Source organism: Athene noctua, chromosome 4 (assembly GCF_965140245.1).
Source record: "Athene noctua chromosome 4, bAthNoc1.hap1.1, whole genome shotgun sequence".
Classification (NCBI taxonomy): Eukaryota; Metazoa; Chordata; class Aves; order Strigiformes; family Strigidae; genus Athene; species Athene noctua.
Window position 1 is genome coordinate 30,635,136 of NC_134040.1, and position 27,415 is coordinate 30,662,550.

The following is a 27,415-nucleotide window of genomic DNA, read 5'->3' on the forward strand; positions in this document are numbered from 1 at the left end:
TGTAGATGTGTGAAGAATTGAAAAAGAAACTTCACGTATTTTTCTCAGGAAGATTTTCCCCAACAGATTTTTGTCAGAATGGCTCTCCTGGTCTGTATTACATCCTTTGCTTCTCAGTCTTCCACGCTTGCTACATTATTCAGCTGGCAAACTGGTGAATTATGAGGTTATGAATAACATGATGTTCAGTATTTATATGAAGACTACACTTAAAATGTTTTTTTGGAAGAAATGCAAAAGCAGTTTGCTTCTCAACAAAAAACTAAAAGCACATGCTGAAACAGACGTGGAAGGATAAGGGATGACATCTACCAACAGTGAAGAGCACTTGGAAGTTCTGCAATGGGTGGGGAAAATTTGGGAAGGACAGCAATTAGAAAAGTTTTGGAAGAAAAAAACATTTTTTTCAGTGAAAGTTAATTTTTACTGTGCCAATCACAATTTAACTTAAATTCAAGTTTATTTTTCCTCATTTGGTTTATGATCTCATCTAGTCATCAAGGATGACTGATGATGTTTCAGGATTTGGGCCTTTGCCAGTTGCAAGTAAAAGGGAATTATTTATTTTTCTTTAGTGCTATACTGCTGCCATTAACTGTATCCCACCCCTTTTTGTTTACAGCCTGTCACTGAAGCCACAGTTTTATTTTAATGTGGTATAAGCTCTTGTCTGGGGTTGATAGTGTAAGTGATCTAGCAGAAGTCTTGCACAATGAGCATCACTTTGCACAGAAAGCACGCAACCTTTACTTCTGAAATGATCCCTGCCACTGCTCCAGACAGGATTGTTTACTCCCACTTAAATGTGGACTTAAAAGCCATACTTCAGCAATGGCTACTATTATTTTCTTTGTGGTAAAACTACATTTGTTTAATCCCTTCAAAAACAAACAAACAAGAAAATTACTTTGACCTTTGCCTCGGTGCAAGGATTCTGATTTGAAATGTGTATTAAATTTCTTACATACTGTAACTGTGTCCAGCTGAACTGGGTCAGATTTATGTGCAATTAGGAAAAAAGGAAACCAAAGCAATTTAGTTTTCATGTTTGTTAATATCAAAACATCTTGTAGTGGCATTAAGTTTTAAATTGAAACACAGAATAACAGAAAAAGAAGAAAACTGGAAAAGGAGCAGCCTGCTAAAAACTGCATTAAACAAGTAATATGGACTTTCTCACTTGCATTTTTTCTGCTTGAAACTATTCAAAATAGTATGTTTGAATGTCTCCACTTCAGCTGTTCATAAGCCACAGGGAGGTTTTTTTGCATGAACTCTTCAACCTGAGAGTTTTAGCAGAAAAGCTTCTTTACAAGGCTTAATTAAAAGCAGGTTTAAGTCAGGGCCCTCACTCACTCTGGTTTTTATTTTGGCCTTCTCTCTGTGTCAGAAGTCAAGTCCCAAAAGAGAAACTAAGTTCATTATGGAGTCAGGAGAATATTTTCTCCTTCATTCTAAGCCCAACTAAACATGTTTCAGGTTTGAGTTTGGCTTTAGGTATCTCCAAATGAGATTTTATATTATATGCACCTAAGGGTGAAATATAAGAAGATGCTAATCATGATTTTTAATTTTGCCCTACATAATAAATAATGTGTGAAAAGCACACTGCAATCTCCTTTGCATGCAACTGATTTGGTACAGGGAATCGTATATTCTAAACAGATGGTGTTCAGAAAGAGTATACTTCACACCATGAGAGGTTCACGATAAATGCAACATCACTGTCATGAAGTGTGGTAAATAGTCATGCACTCACACTACAAAACGCACTGAGCAATGTACCAAACCGGAACAGTGCTGACAGATCTGCAGGAAAACATAGAATTTTTTCCACAATGTTTTAAATACTAGTTTATTGGTGAGTTTTGACATTGAATACTATGTTAGCAGTTTTTAAGCCATGCTCTCCTCAAAGCACAGTTATATTTTACCATAAATAATATAAAAAAGGAGGTTTCCTATTCATTCCTACAAATGCAATGGTTTTCTTCCTGTTGTCCCTTTTTTCCACATTGCCTAGTCTAATGGAAGTGGCCATAAGGAGATACACATACAGTCTACTGTGATTTCACCAGAACAAGGATGTGTGATCATTCTGGTGCAAGGAACAAGGACCAATAGTCAAACAGTTAATCACTTTGGTTACCAGGAAATGTATTCTGTTATCTTTGGTGGTTTTGTAACTGGACAGTAGGCACAGCCTAGTGCATCCTGTTTGCAACCAATAGCAGAAGCAGATGCAAGAGCGTGATATTTGTCATAAGCATTTCTAAGAACAGAAACGTGGTGATGTTTTTCAAAAGGCCTTTGAATGTTCACCAGATGTGAAGTACATGTGGCCCCTGAATGTGAGAGAATAATGCGACAATAAAGTTGAATCAATACAACATGTGCCAGTAATCACACCAAGATGACATGCAAATGTTTTAAAAACAAAAATATGTAAATTATTTTTAGTTCTTTGGGACAGAAAAACAGGTCACCTGGTCATCCATGAGTTGCGGTTTCCATTGTCATTTGAGAGCCCATCTGCATGAAATATGTGGCTCCCTCTGAGTGACAGCATCTAGCTTTTGTCATTTTACATAAGAAATTCAGTTCCTATGTCACTGCTTACTGAAAGCATTTCAGAGTTAAAAGATTTAAAGGTATCCTCTGCCTCTACATCGTTTATGAAAACAAAACTCCTATGAACTGCACATGCAGGAAAAGGACAAGGTAACTAGTGGCCAATGAGAGTGCTTTATTGATGTCTGATACTGTGTATCCTCTTTTGCTTACAGAAGGGAAGCAGGATGAGGAAGGGCACACTACTCCATGCTTATCTTTACTTCACTAAGTCTACCTGTCAGATACTGAAGAAATAATTCATTTCCCAGTAGTGGTCACTTCTAATAGAGATCTTGTTCACGCTATGGATAAAACACAAATGCACACAGTGATAGGCTAGGAAACTATTAATTTCAGAGGCAACCAAACCATTTGCAGACACTGACATTTGGAGTTCAAACTGCTAGTCTCACATGGTTGAATTCATACAGAAAAAGTTTCATTCTGTGTAGCTGCAAAAATGGGTGAAATCAGAAAACAAAACATTGAAGTTTTGCATCCTGCTAATAGACTTCTCAGCTATTACGTCCCCTGAAATGCTTGGTGGCTTCCCCATCTACACGTTTGTTGACAATGTGTGCAGTCAGACCCCTACTAATTAAATACTGGTACATGTGCCTTCAGCACATTCAACCTCTTCTCTGCAGTGAACAAGCAGATGAAACTAAACCAATATATAGACAATGCTGAATTTTGCCTACATTGGTGACTGACACCTTCTTGAAGTAGCAGTGGTATACAGCGGTGTAGCTGCTGCCATCTCTGTAGATGCAATGAGAAGACGTAGCGAACCATTTCTCTCCTACAGTAGGTAGTTCTCAAACAGTCTTTTTTTCCAGGGGACGCAGGAGAAGCAGCATCAATTTTTCAATAATTCTGGCAAAACCCAACCTCTGACAATGACAAGCTTGGAGAAACGGCAGATAATGGGTCACAGAAGGTACTACCTGAGTTGATCTAAAGCTCTCCAGAACTACTGTGGAATACAGGGTACTTGAGTGTTGGGTATTGATTCCTTGAGTTCTGAGTCCAGAAATGAAATAACCTGGACAGAAAATCCATCTACAGCCTAGGGAAAAATCTACACAGCAGTAAGGTAGGATAATTCAATTAAGACAAGTGAGAAGGTTAAGAGAGCTTTTCACTTGCCTTTTGGTATGAGAACAAGTATTTTGAAATGTATTCCTAGGTATCATATTGTCATAATCAGATGACAGCCCAGCTAAGGCTGCTGTCCATTACAGATAATGAACATTAGGTAATGGTACATGCTACCAAGAATTTTAACTGCTTAATTTTTTTTTTTATTCTGCAAGTAGAGACTTTCAGAGTTTTCTCATAATTGTATCTATTAAAACAGATATAAGAATTAATGCTTTTAAAAATGTACTTTCAAAACTAAACAGAACCAAAATAAAACAAGTCAGTGAGAGCCTGGTCACCAGGGACACCATAGCCATTTTAAAAATACCTGTTAATAAAAAGACAATTGTTAATAAAAACACCCATGCCAGTCTTTCTTGGGGAATATTTATTTTAACCACACTCTGATCCTATTGATGACTGAAAAATAATATTCTGAGCACATATATTTAATAGCTACAGCATTTGAGAACATCACTTAATACAGTGCCGAAGGCTTTCCAAATTTAATTGTGTTATCTTTGTTCCTGTGTTGCAGAAGAATAGTGGGTTAAAAGAAACCAGAGACATTTTTTAAAACTTTAAAGGAACTTCCTTATTTTTATTGGAGAAGAACCCTTCTGGTCTGTTCAGGAAAGGCAGCACTACTATGTGAGGACAAGTCAGATGAAGCTATGCAGTATGTCTGAATCCTTTGCTGCCTACAGCTCAGCAGCTATTTCACTTTCCGTAGACTTGGGGATGGGTAGGAAAGAAATATTAGAAGAGAAACTGATGGATAGAATTAAGTCGTATTTGGAGAGTTTCTCATGTCTGGCACATTACCTTTTCTTCTTCTCTTACAAATGCCCTTGTTAAAAAGAATTCGAAACTTCTCCCTTCCCCAGGCAGAGATCCAGACTATCATTTATTAATTATCCATTATCTATATTTTATTCTCCTGAAGGATAAACCTACATCAACCGGACAGTCGTGCTGAATGGCAGTGGTTTATGGACTAAGCCATTTATTTATTGTAACTACAACCACATGTTTTAACCTGCTACAAAATTATGAAATACTTCCCAACAATAGTCCAAGTTAGACTTCTATACTGAATTGCCTAATGTGAATGTACAGCATTTCTGTACTTCAAACAAACAGAGTGTGAGGAAGTAAATAACAGTTAACTGTATTCATGCATTATTAGACACAGCTGCACAAACAGGCTGTCCTATTTCATTAGAAAATACTATACAAGTTTTATGTGTGCTGGTGTCCTTCATTTCTGCAGGCTACTTTGGATTACAGGAACACTCACAGAGCCATATGCTATTTGTTTTAAAGCCACACAAAGGCAAACACCCTGGGATGGGGTGGTGCAGGGGGAGGGCATCCAGAGAGAAATTTCATTTTTTTCTCCTGTGCCTACTACATTTTTAATTAACAAAGCTTTCTTATAGAATACATGAAAGAGTAAATATAGAGAAAAAAATGTTATAGAAGCCTCGGACTAGGTAAATGCAGGTCATTCCTAGGTATGGAGTTGAGTATTTCCTTTTGCTTTCTGGGAGAAGGTGGGGGGCAAATGGGAAGGAAGCAGTCTTGTTACACCAGTGTCTTGTATCAGCTTCCACACTGCTCTACACCAAGCTGAGAATACCACAGCCTGCAGGCAGTGTGGTGGTGCAATTCCTACCCCTCCCTGCAGTCCTTGTTGGGCTGCTTGGTGCCAGGTGTGATTCCATCCACATTCCCCCGAGCCATACACCAATCTATGGAGATAAGGACTGAATAACCTTGAGGAGTCTGGCTCCTGCCCCTCCCAATTGCTTGGAAAAGGTTATAATGGCCCATCATCTCCTGATGGCCTGACACACCTGTGCCTGGGATGTGGTAAGATGGAACAATAACAGGGTTGCATGTTATTCGAATTCTTGTGCAACTGCCGGAAGGCACCAGATAGCATTTGACAAAAGTCAATTATCTTGGATCCTATAAACTGCGACCACCAGAGAGGCCCTTTGAGCTCTCCTGGATCACAGCGGCCTGTGACCAGCATCTCCCCTGAGCTGGGACGCCTCTCAGGTACCAAAACCCTTAAGGTGTCGTCTGCTCCAGACAGAAGGCCAGGGCGAAGTCCCCGAGCTCGAGTCTCAATTACCGCCCGTTGAGGAATGCCAAGGTATTGTGAGTATTTGCTCTAAACTCGAGAGGGAAATTTTATTTGAGCTAGCTTCTATTTCACCTGTTTATTGGTGGGTGTGTGTGTGTGGGTACGTACCCTTACCCTTGTTCCTGTGTGCTTGTCCCTTTGGTGTTCATTTTACCGAACCCAAACCCCTTTGTTTCTGTATGTATATGTCTGGTTTGTGTATGCGCATGTACATATGTGTATAAATTAAGGTACCGTTAAGTAAGTTAGAGTGAATATTGTCATTTTAGAACCTGAATAAGTCGCTTTTCTTTCTGAGTTATTTTGTATTGACAAATAGTTGTTAGTTATTAATAAATCTAGATTATTTTTCTAAATCTTTACCGTGTCAATACTGTCATCCGCAACAGGCAGCTTCCAGCATAAATCCATTTTTGTCAGGTCTATGGTATGCTGAAACCTCAGGAACCGTGGGAAGCACCTACTAGGATTAAGTCATTTGTCTGTTACACATACCTGTAGGATAGCCAAGGTAATAGTATCCACTTTGACTAAATCCTAATGCTTTACACCTCTCCAAGAGGGAAGATTTGGGGTTACAACGTTTGTTTATTTAAGCAGAGGTAACTGGTCATCTCCAAGAGGACACAAGGCAGTAAGTACTACACTACACAGGCAGACCTCTGGCAAGCCAGATTTGATTCTAAAATTGATTCTTCATGACCCATTGCAGAGGTAAAATTCCACTAAGATTTTGCTTGCTGAGTCAGTGTGTTGCCTTCAAACAAGACCTGCTTTTCTAACCTAGACAAGAAAAGCTGAGCCTGCCTTCTTTACTGGAAGTGAGCAAATGATATCAAGCAAGTCTATACATCTGCAAAAAATGATAACATAACTCTAGTGAACAAAAATCTACCATGGCTCCATAGCTGGACTGAGCTGCTATCAGCTGCTTGTGCAGTACTCTCTCTTTGTGTAGCTTCTTTTGGGGGTGAGGATTTTCATTAGAAACATGGCCAACAATCATGCACAGTTTTGCAAGTTTTCTAACTCACTGCTGGTTCAGTTTCACCAGGTAAAAGATAAAATCTTAAGTCATGAAAAGTAGTGAAGTCCTAGACCACCCCTATTTTGGCTGGCTTGACAACTCAGAAGACAAACACCACCTTGTTTTCCTTCAAGTAAGCAAAACCAAATTCAGAATATACTTACTTTCCTACTGAAAACAATGGTTTGGGGAAAAATATTAGCCTCAGAGTCTGAGCACAGTTGTGCCTTCAAAGATCTTCATGACCAAGAACAGATGATGCAGACAGAGGTAAGAGCTGCAATTTGAAGGCAGCAGCCTTGAAGACATACTTGCACAAGCACGTCAAGACTCATCAAAGGTTATTTTTTTGTCATGGCAAGAATCCCGTAGGAGAGGCTAGGCTTACAGCTAGGGATCAGTACTGTGTCAATGGGACTCTCTGCTTTCCAGGATGGGGATGACTAACACCCAGACAACCCAGACTGTGGGAAAGGCAGTTCAGTGTGCACCTGTGTGTCTGTGCATGTACCCGGTGCCCAGAAATGTCTGTGATCCAAGGAAGCATGTGGCCCAGTGGAAAGGGAAATATGCAAGTCATTAACGTGGGGAGACAGAGGGAATACAACATGGCAGACCCACTTAATTCTGGATATCACCCACAGTAATGTTTTCATTTGTTTTCAGTTTTGTTGTTTTTCCGCTTTCTCCTTGCTACTCTGTAGGAAATAATGAAGTATATTCTCCAAAAACTGAGGAAAACTAAGATGACAGACTGATATAATCACACTCAAAAATAGAGATACAGTGCTAGCACTATCAAACTGCTTTGCAGATAAGAGATTTGATAGGTGATTTACTGCCTCTGGCTAACAGTGACAACGATAAGCCATTCCTATGAGTAAAGCTCTCATGACAAGAGGCTGTGCTCTGTGGTTTTGATTTAATTATTATTATAACAGTACCTGGCATTTTTCCCACGGACAACACCTGGATTGTAAAAATAAGGCAACGCTCCTTTTCTTAAAAGACTATAATTAGTGAAAGAACACAAAACCCAAAGGTAAATCCAGTCTTGCTCCAAAACTATATCTGGGGCAAAACTAGTTAGGATTATTAGCTAAGAAACTCTATGTATCATCTTGAAAAAAAACTTTTCTTTTCTAACCTAGACTATGACAAGCTTGAGTGAACCATCTTGACTGAAAGCACCAAAAAACCCACATCAAACAAGTCTTTTTGTTAAAAAAGATGGGTATCATAATGAACAAAATGGATAGAAAAATAGATCACTAGAGCACAGAGCTGCCTACCTCCCTGTCTCCATTCATATACCACTTGCCTGTCAAATAACACACAGTGAACACCAAATTAATGATCTTATTAGCAGAGACTAAACACCAGAATAACACAATTCAGTACTCAGCAAAATCTTGCCAATTAACTTGTCCATCAGAAGGATGATGAATGGGCATTGCTAATGGAATTTCTGTTACAATGTAAAAAGACGGACTACAAGAATCTGCACTTTTGCACTGTTTACCTGTGACCAGAGCAGCCACACCTAAAAAGGCACCACTTATAGGTCCCTGCCTCCCAAAATACAAGATGCTGCTGCCAAGAGTGCTTGAATCCTCCACTTTGTTAGATCAGAAATAGTATATGCCATTTTTCTGCAGGTCAACAAGCCAAGAGATTTGCCCAGTCCATTGGAGACTTTTCTCATGTTTCTCGAAGAGTGTTTTTTTTTAAAAAATGTTTCATGTATGGCTTAGCCTGTCCTGTGCAAGTAATAACAGAAAGAAATAGGATAATTTTTTTTTTATTGGCAACAATCTCCTTAAGAAGTAGAGACTGGAAAGTAGATCTTGCCATTAACGTAGACCAGGTAGTACGCAACTCTCAGTGGAGCAACGCATACAGCAAAGCAAGGACTTGCTGAGAATACACATAACAGAAGCTTTGCCTCTTGGAGCACAATTATCTGCGTAAGAGTAAGTGGTGACTCATTCAATACTGTGCCTCTCTGCAGCCCCTCCAGGTATACTGACAGGGAGTGAGGCCATCAGCCTTTTGGCCCAGCTAATGTTATCTTTTAAAGCAAGGAAGCAGTTAATACTACATTTTCAGGAGAAAAGTCACAGAGGAGAAAGAATAGCAAGCGTCAGGCAGAGCCATAGCTCCAACAGAGATTCCCTGGGGCTGGTGACAAGTGTTCATACGAAACTGAGAATTGTGCTGCCCTTCTGCAACATGGGCTAACCAGATATCAACTGCCATGTAAACTCAACATGCATCTCAAAAGAAAACTGGCAAGACAAAGCTATTAATTGTTTAAACTTCTAATAAAATAATGTGCACATGTGTAGAGGGGGTGGTAGTAGTTTTTTGCTTTCTCCATGAAAAGTGTCTCCCACTACAATCATTTATACGTTAGGATTCTATTATTTTACAGCAAGTATTTTGGTTTTGTACACAGAACATTAATTTAACAGTTCCCACTGACTTAATATGTTTAGGTTCTTCTTCCCACAAGGCTTTTCAAGTTTTATTGATGTGGACATTTGTTCACTTAAGAAAGTAATTTCTAAGTTCTCATTTTAGAGGCTCTATGTGACCCTCATTGGGATACAAAATTTCATTTCTTTCAGAAAATGAGAGAGGTCTTTGCTTTTTAAATGAGAGCCACAATGGCAATACTTTGCATTTTTCAGACCAAGTGCAAACACATTTCTTTGACAAGCATACAGAAAGATACTCTTAACTCCCATGTGACATGGTAACTACACTTAAGATATTTTAACCCCTTGTCAGCCAGTTAGAAAAACTTAAAATAGTTTTCTTTCAACAGATTAATAAATTCTCAGTAAAAATAGCTTCTGTGCGCTCTCAAAGGATTTACTTAATGTTAGAACAATCCCTACCTGTATTTAGTTTTGCTTTCAAAGTAGTCTGACAAGAGCATTCTATTCACAGCACATTAATTCAACTAGAAGAATTACATTTATACATATACAGAGTAGAAGAATTTTTATTTTTATACACACACACACACACATCTTTCTTTCTGAGCAAAACTAGTAGGAATGTCTTAATTTCGGCATGTCAAACCTGGGGAAATGGTTCATAACTGAGCTTCCTGAGAACATGGAATATGAGTTGTAACCAACAAACTCCTCCTCTGTGGAGTATCATGGGTGGTGCACAAAACCAAACACACTCGAAACAGCTCATGACTTCCACAAATTTAGTCCACTGTTTTACCTGTATTGCTGTAGTACTGAGATGTCCCCAGCAGTTTAGGGCTCTGTTTTATAGAAAGGTATAGAAAACACATAAACACAACTGAATTATTCTTAAAAACAAGGTATCATGAACACAAGGGGTATTGAGCAATCAAAAGAAATTAACTGAGACCATGTGAGGCAGGTGACAAGAAGCAACACTGTTTCAGGGCTTGTACATACCAGTTTTTAAGCAAGGCTATGAAATTTAACATAAATTTTATGTAGAATAAATACTTGCAAAGTTAAAAATACCACATGTATAAAAGCAGAATCCAAATGGGTTTACATGTTCTGGAAATGACTCCCAGTGTAAATGGAGCAAATCTAATAAACAGATGGTGAAATAAGAATTTACTGTAAATAATTTGGAAACTTAATCAAGTGACTGCTGCAGGACTATTTTCTCTCCAGAAGTCTTCTACAAATTACATTTAATTCTCTAGCTGTGTAAGACAGAATGTGTATCAGTGCCCAAACTACCATCTCATCCAAAAGGTACCAACTTCCAGAGGATGACCTTTGCAATCAACATGGTATCATGCAAGACTCCCACCAAGACAATTTATTCCATATGCAACTTTATGTTGAGAAGTGACTGATCTAATTTCAAGATTTAATATAACTTCTCTAATTATAGGCAGATAACATCACGGGCCTACTTGCCAAATACTGATGCAGTATCTCTTCTAAAAAGATTTATTGATGAACATTGTAGGCCACCAAAAAGACAATGCATTGCACTGAGATGAGCTACATAATCATACATTACATGAAGACTAAAGCAATATAAATAATAATAACAAGGAATGCCACTGACCTTAATCTGTTCTATATAGAAACAAAGGTCTCACTACAGCTCAACTATGAATTATTCTTGCAGAGCAAGAGGAATTGCTCCAAAAGCTTTTCTATTTCCTCACTCCTTTGTATCAAACTGCTTGTTGCGGCAGCCCAGAATCCCATGCTTAAGTTTTTGGCTTCTACCAGTTTAAAGTCAATAAACATCACCTAGTAACTACTGCACTCCGTAGAAAAGTTGAGGGGTCTACAGTAAGTTCTAGGCAGGGAAAGTCTGCAAGCTGGTGTCCTGCAGTTTCCAATTTTACTGGCACAGGGTCCTGTGCAGGCATGCACATGTGAACAACGCCTACCATATTCTGCAATGGCCAAAAGTGCAAATAAATAATAATGTCATCCTTGATTGAGTTATGAGTCATGCATATCCTGTATCTGTAAAAGTGGTAGAGAATCACAGCACAGGATGGAATGGTTAGTAACACCCTAGCTTTTAGATCTTGCTGCTGAAACATTAACTACAATGTGAAATACTCAGCTGTACTGCAGTTTTTCCATTTCTTTTTTTGTGAATTTGCACTCTAATATTCATAGGAGAAGGAATGAGGTCATTTTATTAACCTCATAACCACTTTCCACCAACAGAAAAATGAAAAACATTGGAATGACCATCTGGGATAATGTTTCTGTTTCTCTTAAAAACATGTCTATATTTTCTGTTTCTCAAGATACCAAGGTCAAAAAAGATATCTGTCTTCTGACAAATTTTACAGCACAAAAATAAGAAAATAGAAATAAAATACAATTAATCAGTATTTGGAAATTTAAACTTGAGAATACTATACTGTCAGGAGTTCTCCATGTAAGTATGTGTACATAGCTTCCACTACCAGAATATTCAACCTACTTATATTATCACCAGGAGCCACTAAAAACTCCAGACACTTTTGCTAAAATATTACAGTGTTTTCTTTCCTATGATAGCAAATCTTTGAAAAAAAATGGAAAAGAGCCTGTAAAATTTTAAAAACAACCAAGTCATCCTTTGAAAGCAAGTAAGTTAATTTTAGAAGGTAATGACTTTGATAGATACATCACATAATTCTATATTGAATTCACACATAATGACAACTTTGCTATATAGATAGATGGCAGCCCATCTTGTAAGATCTATCTTTGCTTGCTAATTGGCATTACAGCACTGTATTCGTTTTTCTAAGCAGTCAAGGTGATGCACAGTGCCTACCTATATGTTCTCGGCAGAGACTAGACATATAGTAGTAACACACTATTGAGCTAGGTAGGCTGATCATGAGATCAAATCCAAGAGCAATAGGACTGTGTGTGTGAGGTGGTGGTACATATTGTCATGTCAGTTGAAAAGCTGTACTCAGCATCTGCTAGAAACATGCCATTTCCAAACTCACTGTTGACATTTCTGATGCCGCAGCTGGGAGATGCTATGTGTGGGAGCACTGCCCAATCAGCAAGGCACTTGCTCCACAGACAGTGCAGGACATGAAAGGAGTCAAAGATCGGGGGGACTTGGTCTCAATTCCAGGGGCTTTAAGTCTAAGAAGTCAGACAATTCAAATAGGTGAAAGCTGAAAGGATTTTACCTGGATATGCATCATAGAGCTAATTATAACCAACCAGAACAATACAGTCCCCAGTTTACACTCCAGTTTTTCATCTATAGAATAAAAATGTGAATACGTTGGGGATTTCTCGTTTGGTTTTCTGGGTTTGTTGTTTTAGGGTTTTTTTAGCATGATCTTTAATTCCAATGACTCTAGAAATTATATTACATTACTGAGCATTACAAAACAAAACTTTTGACAGTACTGAGATCCAATGGTAGCATCAAGACTTCTAGGTCAATGCTGAAGCTGTTTAATTTCCCAGTAAACTGTGAAATGCTGGTCAGCAGGTGCAAAAACTTTGTGCCATAAAAAAGCCTCAAGCAGCAAGAATCCCTTCCCCAACACTATTAACAATGAATTTAGTAATCTTTCAGCTTTCCTTACTTTGGGAAATGCAGTTATTTTGAGACAAGTCCTGGTACATTTGCAGTTTTAAAATTAATTTTAGCACAGACAAATCAAAAGAATAGAATGTCCTCATTCCAAAGAAGAAACACACCCCTCCCCTTTTTTGGGGAGGTCAGAATAACGGTTTGTTTTCAACAGTCTTGATGCAAAAAACTGCCTGATTAAGTATGAGTTGGAGTTATTACTAGTGATCATATGTTACAGAAAGGCATATACACTGCGAACTTTATACCATGGGATACAAACATAGCATACACAGGATCTGGCATTTTAAAAATCCACTCAGTTCAGCAGAAAGGTTTGCATTTAAAAATGTGTAGCAGACAATTAGTTGAGGACAAGATGTAATGAACCTGTAGCTGCGATGCAGCGCCAACTGATACAACTGTTGCCAGTATTTGCTGCCACGCAGAAATGACAGTACTAAGAGTAAACTTTTTAACATAACAATGGCTCTGCTCACGACAACCTACAGAAACTTGGAATCAACTTAAATCCTCCCCCTCCTCTTCTGTCTCACTCCAAAGTACAGCAGCCGAATTTCAAGTTGCTTGGAGAATGCCCATTCTCTTCGTGGGGAAATGCGTTTCAAGTACTTTGTATGCTATTTTAGAAACTCAGTCCGATAAACTTACTTGCACTGAACAAACTCCAACCTTGGGATTTAAATGGATGGGGCTATTCATAAAATAGACTACTACTCAGTACGAGAAGTACTTTATTCTTAAATCTTGAGAGCAAGGTTATGCCAGAAAGATGCAACCAACTCCAAGAGGTAGCATCCAACCTGCACAATTTCATAGAAGTACCCTTCACAGAGCAACTGCGCCTTTTCTTGGGGTACATTCATTCTGTCTACTGCTGCTGGGTACTTTTAAACTGAATTTGGAGGCAGAAATCCCTGCTCAGTGAATATATGAGTACTATACATTAAAAACAACAAAAACATTTTTTCTCTTACAGTGTCACATTTTGTTTAAACTCTGGAGAAAGCTCCTCTTCTTGTGCTTTTGTATTTCATGGGCCTCTATGGCTTAATAAACCTCCATGAAAGTCATAAATTTGAGAAGAACAGAAGATATAGTTAAAAAGAGCTGAAAAGAACAAGTGACAACACACTGTCTTACTTTCTGTTACCTCCCTAAATTTTAAATCCTCGCATGAAGAAAAATAAGGCAGTCACATGAGGAATACTGGGGAGTTGCAGGCAACATGGTGCAGCATTTAGCTTGTGTTCCCCTTCCCACCTATCAGTCTTATGGATGGTAAGAATTAGAAAAACAGAAAGAAGACCTCAAGAGAAGGAAAATACGATGGGGAGGGATATACTTGGTAAATAAGATATATTGTTTCAAATCACAAAGCATTTAAAACTTCTGGGTAGCAAAAGCTCCATTATGTACAAAGGTGAGGTAGAGCAGCAGAACACAGAGAAAATTTGGGATTGACAAGATGAAACATTCTGATGCATTACTCTTAACCCAGCACATAATCCTCTTTCCTTTGAGGTCAAGGCCATGATCCCATCAAAATGGGATCTCACTCTCAGACCATTCATCCATCCCAGTTAAGGAGAGGACAACTCTGCAGAATGCAGCCGCACTGACTTTCAGCAGACTTCTAGTCAAAACCAAACTTCCTTGCTGGAGATGTAAAAAACTTACTGAAACAACATAGGTTTGAAAAACATAGTTACAGCTCTTTAATTATGGTAGAATAGTGGAAGTGGGCTATTTTCTACCTCTACTAGGCAGTTTTAGAACTGAGTACCTGCAACATCAACTGAAAGGAGTGAATCAAGGAGTAAAGAGAAGAAGAAAAATGGAAGAGATTATTCAATGTAAGAGTTAGACTAAAGGTTTCAGGTCAACAATGTGGTTTTTCTGAAAAGCGCAAAGTAGAGTAAGCCGAGAACCATGAGACCCGTTAGAGAGATCCAGTAATGAAATTCCAAAACTATGCACATTTGTTTGTTTGGGAAATCTGAGAATTTTAACACCAGCTGTTTACACTGGGTTATCTCCTCCAGCATCAGCTAGAGTCTGACATGCATCCATCAGTGAAAAAACTAGAATTCCTACACTGTCCAAGTCTCATAATATTACTCCCAGTAGATCTTTCACAAACAGTTGTCTTCTATGTTGTTCCAATATAGGATAGTAACAATGCTACTTTCATTTTGAACAAAAAATACTTTTTATTGAGAATTTTAAAAGATTTATTATTTTAAATTATCTGAAACATAACAATTATGCTAAAGAATTTCTCATTAGTACTGCTGAAATAAACTACCATGGCATCAAATTTAGTGCAGAGTGCTATATATCAACAATTCACAGTGTAATGTCCTAGTTGATTTTTTAAAATAAAAATAACTCTGATGTGTTCTGGGTTTCAATATTTTGCTACAAGCCCCTGAAAACATATCAGAGACAGACCATATGCTCAGAAGTAGATAATGCATGTCAGACTCTGTCTTCAAAATAGAGTCAATAAAAGGATACATGCTGTACAGATTGTGTAATTCAAAATAATTATTGTTTGAACTACTGAAAATGAGCATGTGCTTAAGGAACAGTTACAAATGTTAGCCTAGAAAGTTTGCTTTGGCTAACACATTTTACCTTAATACGATGGGTGGAAGGCTGTGGGTATAATCCAAAGCCACTTACGATTATGAGAGTGCTTGTTACATATTTCTTCTTTGTGAAATATATAGTTTCGTGGTTTCTTACCTCTGTTTTTCCACTCCCTGTTGATTTATGGCATGGCTTTTATATAGGCAGCTGTCTGTTGTTGTGAAAACAATGCTGAGCTTGCAGCTTTATTTTGATTCTGAAGCTGAACTGGTTTTAAAATGGAACTTAGCCAGCTTCTGAGAAGAGCTATGTGACATGTGTCTCTGCAGGGGAGACAAGGGGACTATGGGCTGTCAGTCCCATGCTCTGCAGTCTAGACAAACCAAAGAATGGCTGCAATGAGAGTTTTTACCTGAAATGTGTTTGTTTCTTAACTAGAGAAAGAAGGCTGCCTATGTTATTTTAAAATATTTCAGTCTTACCAAGAGAGAATAGTTTTTTAAATTAATGTAGAGAAAAGCTTGGTAGTCCTTGAGTTTTGCATTTTTTGCCCTCCCAAACACTGCAAAAATTCATTGACTACAAAGCTATGAATTATGGGCTGAGTCCTCTCAAAGGACCAGGGACTATACCCTGCTGCCAGAGAGCATGGAGAGAGTTGAGTTGCTGTTTTGGTTTTGACATCTAGACAAAGGCAGCTAATTTTTACAGAACTATCTGGTTGATAAATAAGTTTTTACAGAAGAAGTTGAGGTCCACACTATACACTTCACTCATTTAAAGCTGACTCTAACTTCACTAGAAGTTAGCTCATGAAGACTTACCAGCATTTCAGAAGATGGTTCCTCTAAAAACAACACAGAGGCAGAAGAGACAGCACAGGGAAGAAAGTTCTGAGCTTTCCCTGAATTTCAGCAGAAATTAACTCTATTAAGTTCTTACAAAAACTCCTTTGTTTGGTACATCTCCAAAGGTTAGTAGGACAGAGTTCAATATACCACTAACTCTTAATATCCTGAGAGAAATCCAAGAGTGATACAAAATGGTATGTAAATAATACTGTGGTCACCAACAGGATGCTGTAAAAAATGTGGTGGTGGGAAAAGCTGAGGGTAGATGACAGCTGTGAGCAAGAGAAGTCTCACTCTCTTGATGCATGGAATTTCCTACTATATTTTTATCTGCTCAGTAAATTACACAAGTTTTAAACTCACGTAGTAACAAAGTCCTCTCCGCATTTGATTCAGCACATTACCTCAAGAAGCATCTTCAGACTGGTAGCAATAATCATCACCATCATCCTATCCAATGCTAAAAGCTGTATCATCTTGAAATTTCAAACAGATGTAAAACCAACACGCAATTCAGATTTCCTTTTACCAGTTCGCCAACAAGGAACAGCTTTTTAGCAAGACATCCAATGAATTTCTTCATAAAACATACAAGCTACAGAATTCAATGGAAATTAAAAAAAATAAATGAAACATTTTTACTTAGGTAAAATAAATTCACATGATATGTACCTGCAGAAGTAATCTCTCAAAGGCAAGGAAGTTGTCCCATTTGGAAATCTGGGGGTGTTTCAAAGTCTGGACTGCAGCCAGCACAAGCTGTAGAAGACCACAATGGTTCTCCAAAGCTTTGAGATTATTTCTGAAAAGCTGAATGTATGAGCTGAGCTGTTCTGGGGTGACTCTGCCTGTAGAAAGGAAAACAGGGCACAGCATTCAGTGGCGGCAAATACAAACCTAGAATTTTAAAATGATAGTCAATGGGTTAAAGAGAACTTTAGAGGCTCTCTCCGCTATGGACTTGATCCTAGCTTCACTGCAATCACTGGGAGCTTCAAGAAGCGGCAACAAAGACTTACTTCATTCAGGAACTGTGGCTTAAGGTATGTGGTGTGGTATGGCGGGTATTTAACAATACACAACAGGTACTGACATAAAGGGTAATACAATTTTTTGTTTTCATATATAGAGGGACACTCATTTAAGACAGGGAAATAATCCTTGATGACTACTTCTAAACAATGGTTGATCTTTCTATTTTTATCAAAAGTCCAATGGGAATTTGTGAGCATTCTACCTTACACCAAACCCACACCCTCCAGCTGCTTCCTGAGGGTGCATTTTTGATCATGTTGACTCAAATACTAATGTTAGTGATTCAAGGAACTGTTTTCTGGAGCTGTTCTTGGAAGGGACATTTCCAAGGCGTGACTCTTCAGTTTCTGAGATGCAGTAGGCATAGCATGATTTCACCCGTTATTTGAAAATAATTACCCCAGTGACCATACATTGGTCTGTAGATCTTTCCTTAACAGAAGAGCATGAGAGGAGTCATTCAGGCCACACAAACACTACAAAATTAGCAGTTTTTCCTTCCAACAGTAAAGTGCCAGCTGAACGGCTCAATCAATTTAAATTTTAGAAGTGATCTGTTCCAGGAAGGAAGGTCCTTAGTACCTCATCTGCCCCAAGAAAATCATCACAGGCGATCACATGTGCCATCAACACACAAGAAAAAATGGTGTCAAAACACCATCCTAATTGCAAGTCTGGACAGAGATCCAGTCCAGGGCTCTTGCCTGGTTCCTGGCAGCCTCTGCCAGTAACGAGTCATCCTCCTCAAGCAAACCAGACCTAAAGAGCAGGGACATGTGAGATGGAGTGAGGAAGATCCTCTAACTTAAACAGGACAAGCTTTGGTGCCAGGAAGGCACTAGGCTGAGATGATGCCAGGAGGTTCATGGCTTATACCACTGATCATTTTATTCAGTATTATTCCATAAGGAAAAGATCTTGTAAGACTGCCGCTGTGTTTCTTCTCTGTGTTTGGTTATATCATCACTTTACAAGACTCTTCATCTGTCTCCATCACTTCAGTATCATAAATGGCAAATAAATGTTTCCAGCAGTGAATAAATGTTGAAAGTGCTTTTTCTTAGCTTCAGTGATACCAAGGGCAGTCTCTAGAAGAGCGCTTAGATTAGGGAAAGCTGCTAAATAAAGCAAAAGCACACAGGCTCTTTATGTGAATTTTAATGGAAAGCATCAAACCAAAAAGTCAGCAAATTAACGCACAAATCAAGCTGACACCACTCAGTAGGCCGGAGAGCTGACAAAAGGCTTCCACAGTTAGCCCACATCGGCTAAAACAGCAACTACAGCCATATGTGTTTTTAGACTAAACACTGGAGCTTTCAGTCTTGTTTTATTTCTCTTAAAGCTGTGTCAGGCAGATTTACACAGTGATTTGAAAATGTCAGTCCATGATGTCTTGAAGCATACCTTTGATAAAGACTGCATTATTACCTATAGCAGTCCTGATATATTGTAGCGTATTCAAAGTCTGATAACTTCCTTCAACTGAGAGAACATCAAGTTGCCAGCCCTTCCCTCATATGAAAGAGTGAAATGGGAGGGCTTTCAAGACTTCTGATCTCAATTTTTTAAAAAATAGTTTTTCAAGAGTTTTGCTCCATATTGTTCCTTGTGAAAGTGAATCCAGATCCAGCACTGGATCAGTCTAAGATCTACTCAGCACCATTTCAGACAAACAATCAAATTCCTTCCCACCCTCAGAATACCACCAAAAGAAAGCCCAACACTTATGTAAACTTAAGTGAAATCCTGACCTTAGCAAACCATTAACAAAACTTTAATGCCAAAAGTCCAGCATCTCATCTGTGATACTTACAACATCCATGGAACCAACTCAGATCCAGAGTTCAAGAGTTCCTGCCACTTTCTACACAGAAATCTCCCCAGACAGCTGGCTGATAAATACAACTGTTCCAGTAGATGATAAAAGGAATTTGGGAAAGTGATTGGTGGTAATCAGCAATTAAATGACTTTTTCTGAGGCCAAAATTCTCACGACCTTCCCTGTTGCTTGCTCACAGAGTGAGATTTCAACACAACAGACGAAATTTAATCTAATCCCAACCCTACCATGCTTTTTAAGTTTTTTAATGTCCCTCTCCTGTTTCAAGTCCTTTTGTGTTGCAAAGTGGCAGACAGGTCCTATGAAATCGAGAGGTGACAGATGCCAAGCACATCATTGTGTTTTAACTGACATTTTGTTCTTTTAAAGCAAATCCACAGATTCCAGGCAGAAGATGGCAGAAACTCATGGCAGAAAGGACTGTCTTGCTCTTGTCCTGCATCTTGTCCTGCTCTTTTCTCCTCTTCCTGCTCTATCAGTCATAATCTGTTCCAAACTCTACACCAACACATAGCCAGATGTCTGTGTGGGCATCAAAGTCTGATTTTCAAGGACTACATTATGATGACAAAGCACTTGATCATTTTTTAATTCCTGAACGTGGAAAGAAGAAGTACAACCACAATGACCCTTAAGGGATTTAAAAGTACTAATAACGTTTCTTGCACAAACACAAGGAATTCCATATTGTCTGAGAAGCAAACTTTGCCATTAATAGTTAACAAGTGTAGTGTGTATGAAACAGGTATGTTTATCCCAAACTGTGTCAACGACATTAAATCACAATACAGGACTTGATATAAACAACATCTACTGAAAGCAACATTAAAAAAACCCAAACAAAACAAAACAAAACAAAAAAAAAAAAAAAAAAGAGATTAAGAGCTTCATGCTTCATCCCAAGTACAGCAGAGAGGATAAAATGTAGTGGTGACTGGGAAGGCTCACAGTGAAACTCAAAAGTTAATGGAATACAGGAGGATGGGGAGCAGGGAAGAACAGTAATGTTGATAAGACCGATGATGCAGGTAGTGCAGGAAGCAATTCAGCTAAGAAACTGTGAATATTTAGTTAGGTACAATCAAAGTATTTGTGCACTAATGCAAGAATCTTGGGCAACAGAACAAAACAAGTGTAGGCTATGAAACTGTTACAGAAGTAACAGAAACATGATGGACAAGGTACCAGTCTCGCTACTGAAGAGACAGTTCCTTCCAGGAAACACTCAAAGTCAGTGTGATGAAGCAGCTCTGTATTTTAGTAATCTGATAAACTGAGGATAAAAAGGAAGTGATAACAAGAACTAGGCTAGACTAGGAAAAAAGAAAACTATTATTTATGCCTAAGAAATGGTAAAAATTAGCTACGTTATAGTCTGATGTCAGGAGTATGGAAAGCTTCAGGACAAATGTCCAGGAAAAAAATACCTTACATCACAAAGTGGGATAAAATGCAAAGTACATTTATCAAAGAATATCATGTCAAACTGATATGTAACTAATTATTGAATTTATTATAATGTACATGGATTTGCATATCATTAACTATGCCATGACCATATTTAAGGGGGAAAAGTCTAGGACTAGGAGAACAGTAAGGTATCAGAAACCTCCAAAAGTAGATGGCAGTTAATATGCAATGGGCATAAGTAAAGCATGAATATATTTATACAAGACATTAAGAAACACATCACTGTATCAACGATCTTCCAATAGTGGAGACAAGAGTGTAAGCAAACATTTTAAGGTAGGATTTGATGAGTGTCTAATGAGCAGTTGCATAAATGCTCACAAGAATAAGTTCAAAACAAATGGCCCCCTTCAATCCTTCACTCTTATGATAATTGATTTTCAAACATATTGGGACATACAGATGTTGAATTCCACCTTCAACTTTCAAGAATTCAGGACAGATCCCAAAAGAACTACAGAACACTTTTGCCAACTTTTTAATTACGGAGGCTGTACCTTGTACTAAAAAAAAAAAAATAATTATTTTTTGTTAAATATGAAAATAGCAGCCCTGAATATCAAAATCTGCAACACTTTATCATACAGAAAATGCACAGTTAATACTACATGCACAAATTATGATGTGTACAGTTAGACTGAAGAGAATAAATAATTCTACTACTAGTAAAGAAGATCACTCAAATTAGACATAATGGGGCAGAAATTACCAGTAACTGATATTAAAGGTCTGTCAAAAATCTGGTTTTGATCAGTGAGAGTAGCCTGAGTGGAGCAGAAAGACTTTCACTTCAACAGTTAAACAAAAAGTTAACTGGACAAATCACATTTGTAGGCATCAAGACATGATTCCACAGTATGACTTTTTTCCATTTTAAATTAATGCTGCTGTCTGTGTAGTGTAACACAGGCATTGCTTCAAGAAAATAATTATTTTTCAAGATAGATTTAGTTGTAGAGTAAATTTTTAGAATTCAGAATCCCAAAGTACTTTTTTTTTTTATAAAGATTTATGGATGAATGAGGTGTCTAGAGCAGAGGTCAGAATTATCAATGCGCTGTTCCAAATATACAGTCCTTATTTTTTTCATGTAACAGTTAATTATCTCCACAGGGACAAGAAAACAAGTAAAGAGGAAAGTACATTTTGTGACCAATTGAATAAATAAGTGGATGCTTTTCCAAGACTACAGGAACCGCCAAATACACATAGCTTTAAACTTTGTTCAATTTTGTGCAAGGACAGTTTGAGCTTCACTGCCTAGAGCACTTCTGCTGAGGTCCATTTTTCATTTGACAGAACCACAAATAAGAAATGACCTTGGCACACTTATGTTCACAGGCAAGATTTTTCAAGGCAGTAGAGGGCTGAAAAATTCCAAATAAATTGTTTTCCTTGTCCACAGTCTCAGGAATATAGAACTCTCTCTCTCACTAGCTTGCCTCTGATATGTCCAATGCCAGATACTTGCACGGAATGTAGAAAGCTCTCATACTCCACAAAGCCAGCTGGGCGACAGTACTGCTAAGGGAGTCAGATATTTTGCAGACTAAGTGAGAGAAATTTAGTAGGATAGATGACACCCCCTATGTCTCCTTGTTAGTGTAATTTCCAGATATTATTAACTCAACATGCTTTTGTAGTTCTTAGGAAGTTTCAGTAACACTCTTTAACAGCAAGTGCCACAAAAATAATTTGATCTCAACTTTTCTTTAGTTAACTTCAGAAGTCATCCAGTCCTTAAATTGTTAAAGAAGAGAAGAATGGCAACTACTCCCTAGTTCTTTGGAGAGATGAAAAGTAGGCCACTATGAGATGCACTGTTTGGCTTCTTCAGAATAAGTCTCTGGACCTGAAAAGCACTAAACCTTACAGCGGACTGATAGCAGACATCACAGGCTTCTTTCTGAGAGCATATGCTTATCTCTCACAAACATAAACCCATCTCCTCTGGGGCTGATGGTCACTTGTAAGCCTCTCTCCCTTTTCTGTTGCAGGAGCACTAGTATCCAGATACCTCCGTGGTCACAGGTGTGAGCACAAACAGCAAGTCCCCACTACAGCAATTCCAGAATGAATCGATCTTGGGGGTCTGAGCAGCCCCTGAAGTATACCCCAGACTGCATGGCACTGGTATCCCCTTGCTGTCACTGAGGAAGAGCTGTGACCAGCCTTGCTGGCCCTTATTGACCCACCATTCCTTCTGCCACCTTAGCAATAGCTGCAGGACACAGGTATTGGAGGTCAGCCACTCTTCCCTGCCTGTCATGGGCTTTCCAGTGCATCTCAAATCACTCCAGAGTGATGGACTTTCAGGGAGGCAGAGCCAGTCACATGTCTGAAGGCATGTATAGCAGTGGCTTTCAAAGACGTCGGAGCCATTGACAATGCAACAACTATGCTGAGGTTTAGCAAATTCTGAAATAGAGGTATACACCCAGAACAAGTAAAGCTGGACTGTATTTACTACTCAACTAACACTTGCCATGTGAGTCTGAACATCTAACCCAACTTGACTCCAGTCTCATCAGCTGTAGTATTGAGTTAGTTATCTCAAAAGCAGTTTATTATTCATCACTAGATGTGTATGGTATCATTAAATATTTGTTTTAACAGTGTTCCTATATAGATCATTTATATTCACACAAGTCCCATATGCTATTTTAGCCTTCTCTCCTAATTGGCCTCAGTCTTTTATTACAAAATGGAAACCATGCTTAAATATCAGTTCTGTTTCTATTCTTTCAGAATTCTTTTACATGCCTTAAGACAAATAAAACCTCATCAATTAGGTGGGGCAAATGAAATTAAAGCTCTCTAATATAATCATCAATATTAAATGCCTAATTACGATCCCAGTTATGATTTATGATCTCTAGGTTGTCTACAGTTTCAAGTTTCCCAGTATATTCAGAAGGCTTTGATAACATAACTGATAGCTTAGGTGTCTCAATATGGATTGATAATATTTTCTTTTTCATCCTTCAGAGCTTTCTTTTTAAATGCATGGCCACTCAACCCATTATTTCCTTCTTTGTGCACTCTATCATTCTGTTTCCCCTTGTCATTGTTAAATCAGTAGGAACACAAAAAGTAACAGCCATCTCTAGCCAGCGTCCACAATATTCTCCAATTGCTCTCTGAAATATTAAAGCAAATTTGAGTAAATAGGTGAAATCTTATCTTCCAGAATTAAGCTTCCTAGGGGTTGCCATCTATATTAACTTTCAATTTAATACTGGCATACTAGAATTTCTCAAACCCTTGTCTTGATCTTGATGGTCATATTTTATTACCTTACTTTTCACCTCTTCTACCAGGTTAAATAAATACTAAATAGTAGGTCCAGTCCCAAGCAGAGGGTCTCTAGCCCTAAAAAAACAATAATCCGTGAGAACAGTAATTTACTGTGACTGTAAAGGCACTTGAAATCTGCAAATTTAGTTGAATCATCTGGATGTTTTAAACTTCTCACAGAAATGAATCAACTTGTCCTAACACGCCCAAAGAATTTCAGGTGGTTTGCGCATGTCCTCATTTAGCACCAAGACATATGTTTTCAGACACTGAGTACTTCATTGTGTTCTTGGCACGCTGTCCCAGAGAGAGGGAGGTGGTTGTTCTTCTTCAGTACATTATTCACAGGACTGATTATTTCTCCAATGATTTCTGCAAGACTTCTGCAGCTGAGAATACCCTAACAATTATTCTGGGTGGTAAGCAAATAGGGATGGAAAACATGATGATGTATGAGTACATACAAATGTAATTCACCATGTCTCTTCTGTAACAAGTCATCTTTTGCAAGACTGAATGATGAGGCTTACACAGTTATGCTTGGAAAAAAAGCACTGGGCAAGCCACCCAGTTTTACTGTATTGCCATGTTCCACCTCACGCCTTACACTTAGAAACTTTGCAAGCATACCACGACATATTGTATCTTCAGTTTTGTACTGGGTCTGGCTGAACTGGAATTGGTTTTCCCCTACAGCAGCCCTCACGGTGCTGTGTTTTATGCTGGGAGCTGGCAGGGTGTTGACAGCACCCTGGTGTTGTGGCTGCTGCTGAGCAGCGCTTACACAGCACCAAGGCTCTTTCTGATATTTCCCCCAGTGGGATGGGGTGGGCAAGATCTTGGGAGGGGACACAGCCAGGACAGCTGACCCGAACCGACCAAAGGGATATTCCATACCATGTGACGTCTGCTCAGTATAAAGCTGGGAGAAAGGAGGAAGGGGGTGGGGGTCACCCTTGGTCCTCCAAGGCAACCACTACGCGTATTGGAGCCCTGCTCCTGAGAAGGCCCGACATTGCCTGCCCATGGGAAGGAGAGAATAAATCTGTTTGCTTTTGCTTCCGCGCGCGGACTTTTTCTTCGCTTTGCTTATATTAAAACTGCTTTTGTTTCACTCACAAGGGTTAGTTTATCTTCTTTCCCCTCTTTACCCTGTTGAGAAAACAAAGGGAAAGGAGGGGGGGGGGGGGGGGGGAAGTGATAGAGCGACTTGGTGGATACCTGGCATTTAGCCAGAGTCAAACCGTCACAAGTTTAAATCCTCTGGCACAGGCTGTTCTCAGTGACACTTCAGTCCTTTACTTCTACATGGCTTTCAGCTAGTTTCTTCAAGTTTGCTCCCCCCCGTTTTTGACTAGATGACTCCTTTCTTAATGTAAAGAAATTCTGAAACTTTCTGTCATATCCTAAGACACACAAAGCGTGGTACTTAGTGATGATACCCACAGCTGCCCCCATGTTCCAGCACCAAAGTGCAGGTGCCACATGTTTCCACTGCATGCCAAGCAGACACCAGAAATAGGATCTCCCAACCCATGTTCATGAACCCTCCTGCTCATGTAAAACACAGTTATTATAGCTGATGCACCCTATGAAATGAAGATATCACAGCTCACATGTACAGCAAATTGTATCTTATTTCCAGTCAGGCTGCTTCCCCACAGATATAAATAATAGCTATTGCATTATATTTCCTTTTCTTGGACTTAAAGAATAAGTGTTTTATTTTTCACCCAGGGTCAAAGAGGCTTAAGTGATCTGCTCCAGTGTTTTTAACCATGCCTTGATCATCACAAATGGACAGTCTCCAAGTACAGTGGCTTTATTTAAAAAAACCCAAAACCTTCAAATTCAAAACTTTTTTTCTCTCAAGACTGAGAAGATATAAGTGAACTCAACTTCAAGAAAAAAAAAAAAGCCTAGTGAATAAAAGAAATCTGATATTTACCTGAAAAAAACACCAAATAAATTTTAGCACTGAACAGAAAGATGGCAATGCAATTCTTTTCATGAAATTGCATAAGCATTCAGTAACTAACAAATAGTATCTTTAATACTATGTACATAGTATATGTATATATATAAAAATATTTAAAAATCTGCTCACTTCTACATAGCAGAATTACTGATCTAGCTTTATACCTACTATTAACTAATGTGTAATCAAAACCTAGAAGAATCATTTCAACTTTTCTTGGGCAATTTTGTTTATATGATACAAAAATTGTTTGTTTAGAAACATTAGAAACACTGTGACTAACTACAGATTCCAGCCAATAAAGCAGTAGTTACTTAATGACATCTCTCAAAACAATACTAGTTACCAGTATATATGCAAGTAAATGCTATTTAAATTTTTAAGCTTTTAACCCACAGCCACTTCCTCTTAAAGATACACAGTACAAAAAAAATTAGTAACAATGTACATTTACATTAAACATTTGTGAAGATTTGAAACAAAGGTTTATCTGTACATTAATGTTTACTGCCAACTATTGTGAACATCGCGTAACTTGTCTAGAGAAAGACCACATTAATACAGGCTTTTCACAATACTTTTATCAAGACAAAAATACTGAAGTTAACATAAACTTTGCAGTATTACATTAGCAAAGAATATAAATCATGAAATTATATATTTGCAGAAATCCTGCAAGAGGAACACACTTTTGTTTTCTTTTAAATTTTTAAGAATTATCTTCAACTCTATTCACAACCAGACATGGAAGGAGACCTGGCCACAAGTTCATATTTAAGTGTTTGGGTTTACTGTCTAAAAAAAAAAAAATTGAGATTTATAAAGGAAAAAAAAAAAAAAAGACTTTATAGACTTTATCCAAAAAGTCCAGACACACAGAAAAACTATTGTCACCCCTCTACCTTCTTAAAAGTAACAGTAAGGTTAGCCAAATAGTCCTGCATCGATGATCGATGTGCCAGCTACAATTTAATCAAAGATAACACACTACCAGCATATTTCTCTGTTTTGCATCACTACACAGGGTTCTGTGTTTCACTTCCATCTGCTGTTTTGTAGCAGTGAAGTGACAAGTAAATGAGGTATGAGATGGAAATATGACATGCTTTACAATTTTATTAGGGCTTGAACCATTACCCATCTTACACCCAAGAAACTATTTAGTATGCAGTAGGTTATTGACTGAACAAAGAGAGACAGTTGAGGCAAAAATACATTTACTGAAACTTTGTAAACTAACAACATAGGAACTGTTTATTTCTGCAAGAGTATTAAGTCACAGAATAAAAAGAACTCTACAGTTTTCATCAAG

At 38.2% G+C, this 27,415-nt stretch overlaps 1 protein-coding gene across 2 annotated transcripts in view; it reads right to left on the minus strand.

Moving 5' to 3' along the window:
* The window catches only part of SCFD2 (sec1 family domain containing 2), a 239,305-nt gene that overhangs the window by 167,833 nt on the left and 44,057 nt on the right, over positions 1-27,415 (minus strand). For both annotated transcript variants that reach the window (XM_074903832.1, XM_074903831.1), the window contains exon 4: positions 17,153-17,328. In XM_074903832.1, coding sequence (XP_074759933.1) covers positions 17,153-17,328 — 176 coding nt within the window. The remainder of the gene's footprint in view (positions 1-17,152; positions 17,329-27,415) is intronic.